The 2,149-nt window shown below is 39.1% G+C and overlaps 1 protein-coding gene across 1 annotated transcript in view; it reads left to right on the forward strand.

The window, feature by feature from the left end:
• Window positions 1-1,212: 1,212 nt before the first annotated feature.
• ahr1b (aryl hydrocarbon receptor 1b) overlaps window positions 1,213-2,149 on the forward strand; it is a gene marked incomplete at its 5' end in the record, with an annotated part of 15,898 nt that continues 14,961 nt past the window's right edge. The window contains 1 exon segment of the mRNA XM_014011620.1: window positions 1,213-1,302. Within this exon segment, the coding sequence (XP_013867074.1) occupies window positions 1,213-1,302 (90 nt within the window).

The raw sequence follows: 2,149 nt of genomic DNA on the forward strand, positions 1-2,149 counted from the left end.
CTTCTGAACGCCTTGAAATTGGCCTCTGTCTCTTTAAGAACCACCTTCTCCTTCTGTTCCATCCGTTCGGTTCGGGGGTGTATGTGTGGGGGTGGGGGGTGTGCAGTTTACTTGGCATCTGAAAACACATTTCCTCAGATGTATTTTGAAACTGAAAAGAGCTTCACTCAGTGAGAAGTGGTGTTGAGAGCTCAGCAGACAGTTTAAGTTTCACTTTCACTTTGCTCTGTTACTGCCGAGAGCCTGCAGGAGTCATGGGCGGGGTGTGTGGGGTGGGGAGTGGGAAGGTGTGCTCCGTAATGAGGAAGTTCGGCTTAAAGACACGTCCCAGGGATGTTTCTGGTCCCAAAAGGCGTTTCTGGTCCCCACCTGTCGTTTTGCTCCTCATGGCTTCCTAAAAACACTGCAGGATTTCTCAAACATGCATGAATGAGTCAAAGCAAGGCTTTTGGCCTGYTTTTTATGAGAGTATAACATTATAACATGATATAAAACTAAAAAAAAAGTTGATTTTACATGATATTGCCCCTTTAAAACCTATTTTTAAACACTAAGGCAATCCAAATAGTTTAAAGTGGTGAAATACTGTGCTCAAATAATTACTTTACATGTTGGCATGGTGGCCATCTTGGAAAAAATGGCCAGCCATTTTGAATGGCGTGTTTATTTTTTGTCAAAAAAAACCCTAAGAAGTATCGGCATCGAGTTTTGTGCTTTTACCATCAATTTTACAGATTGCTTCAGTGATCTGCTGTACTAACTCAGGAGTAGAAACAACAGCAGTACTCTACATTATTAGAGTTGTTGACTTTGTTAAGATAGTACTTAATACTTTTTATACCACTCAGGTGTGTCTAATAATTGTTTTGTTTCCCAGCATGTCCTCTAAGAGTAGCCAAAAGACCAAAACCAGTGGAAACGTGTATGGCAGTTACAAAGCTGGTGTGGAGCTGCACAGGTTCATAGTGGTTTTATTATTGACACATTTCAAACCTTTGTGTGGAAAGGCACATACATCACTTTTTGTTGCTTACACACCTGTTTTACATAGAGCCCCAGGTGATGTTTATTTGTGACATATAACAAATGGTGTACTTTTCTTCTTACATCTATCTCCTCAACTGCAGTGACAGGAAGGTGTTAAATATTTAGATTTTTATTCCACAAGTGTAAATGAAAACCTCGTGTATTGATTTATTTTTTTTCTAACAGGCTCTGAATGGCATTGTCCTGGTCATCACTGCAAACGGCACCATATTTTACTGCTCCCATACCATCGAGGACTACCTGGGCTTCCATCAGGTGATGTTCTGTACCTGTGATCCCTTCCACTTACTCTCTGATGATAAAACTGTCCTAATGTAAAGAAAACTTAATCTACATGAAATCAACCTGAGTGCAAACAGATTAGTTAACAAATCTAGCCCTGTGATAAGTAATTCTCTAAATTCACAATCAAAACAAATTTACATCATTTCTTTTTACAAAACATGGTTAAAGTTTTATACATAGCAACTGCTTAACCTCAAACATTAGTAAATAAATGTAAATTTACCAATATACAGTATGTTGGTATTTGGATCCTATGGAGCCCGCAAGCGGAAATGGGGGGATTTTTTCTTTTGCGTTCCCTCGCAATACTTTTGCGTTCCCTCGCAATACTTTTGCATTCCCTCACAATACCTTTGCATTATTTCACAATACCTTTGCGTTCCCTCGCAATACCTTTGTGTTATTTTGCAATACTTTTGCGTTATTTTGCAATACTTTTGCGTTATCTCGCAATACCTTTGCGTTATCTCGCAATACCTTTGCGTTATTTCGCAATACTTTTGCGTTATTTCGCAATACTTTTGCGTTATTTCGCAATACTTTTGCGTTATTTCGCAATATTTTTACATTACCTCGCAATGCCTTTGCGTTCCCTCACAATACTTTTGCGTTATCTCGCAATACCTTTGCGTTATTTCACAATACCTTTGCTTTCCCTCGCAATACCTTTGTGTTCCCTCACAATACTTTTGAGTTATCTCGCAAAGGTATTGCGAGATAACTCAAAAGTATTGCGAGGGAGCACAACATGCGTTGTCTCAGGACACTGTACATGAAAAGAACAATGTAAAGAAGAAAGCAGCAGATTGTGTTGAAT

Source organism: Austrofundulus limnaeus, unplaced genomic scaffold (assembly GCF_001266775.1).
Source record: "Austrofundulus limnaeus strain Quisiro unplaced genomic scaffold, Austrofundulus_limnaeus-1.0 Scaffold83, whole genome shotgun sequence".
In the NCBI taxonomy this organism is placed as follows: domain Eukaryota; kingdom Metazoa; phylum Chordata; class Actinopteri; order Cyprinodontiformes; family Rivulidae; genus Austrofundulus; species Austrofundulus limnaeus.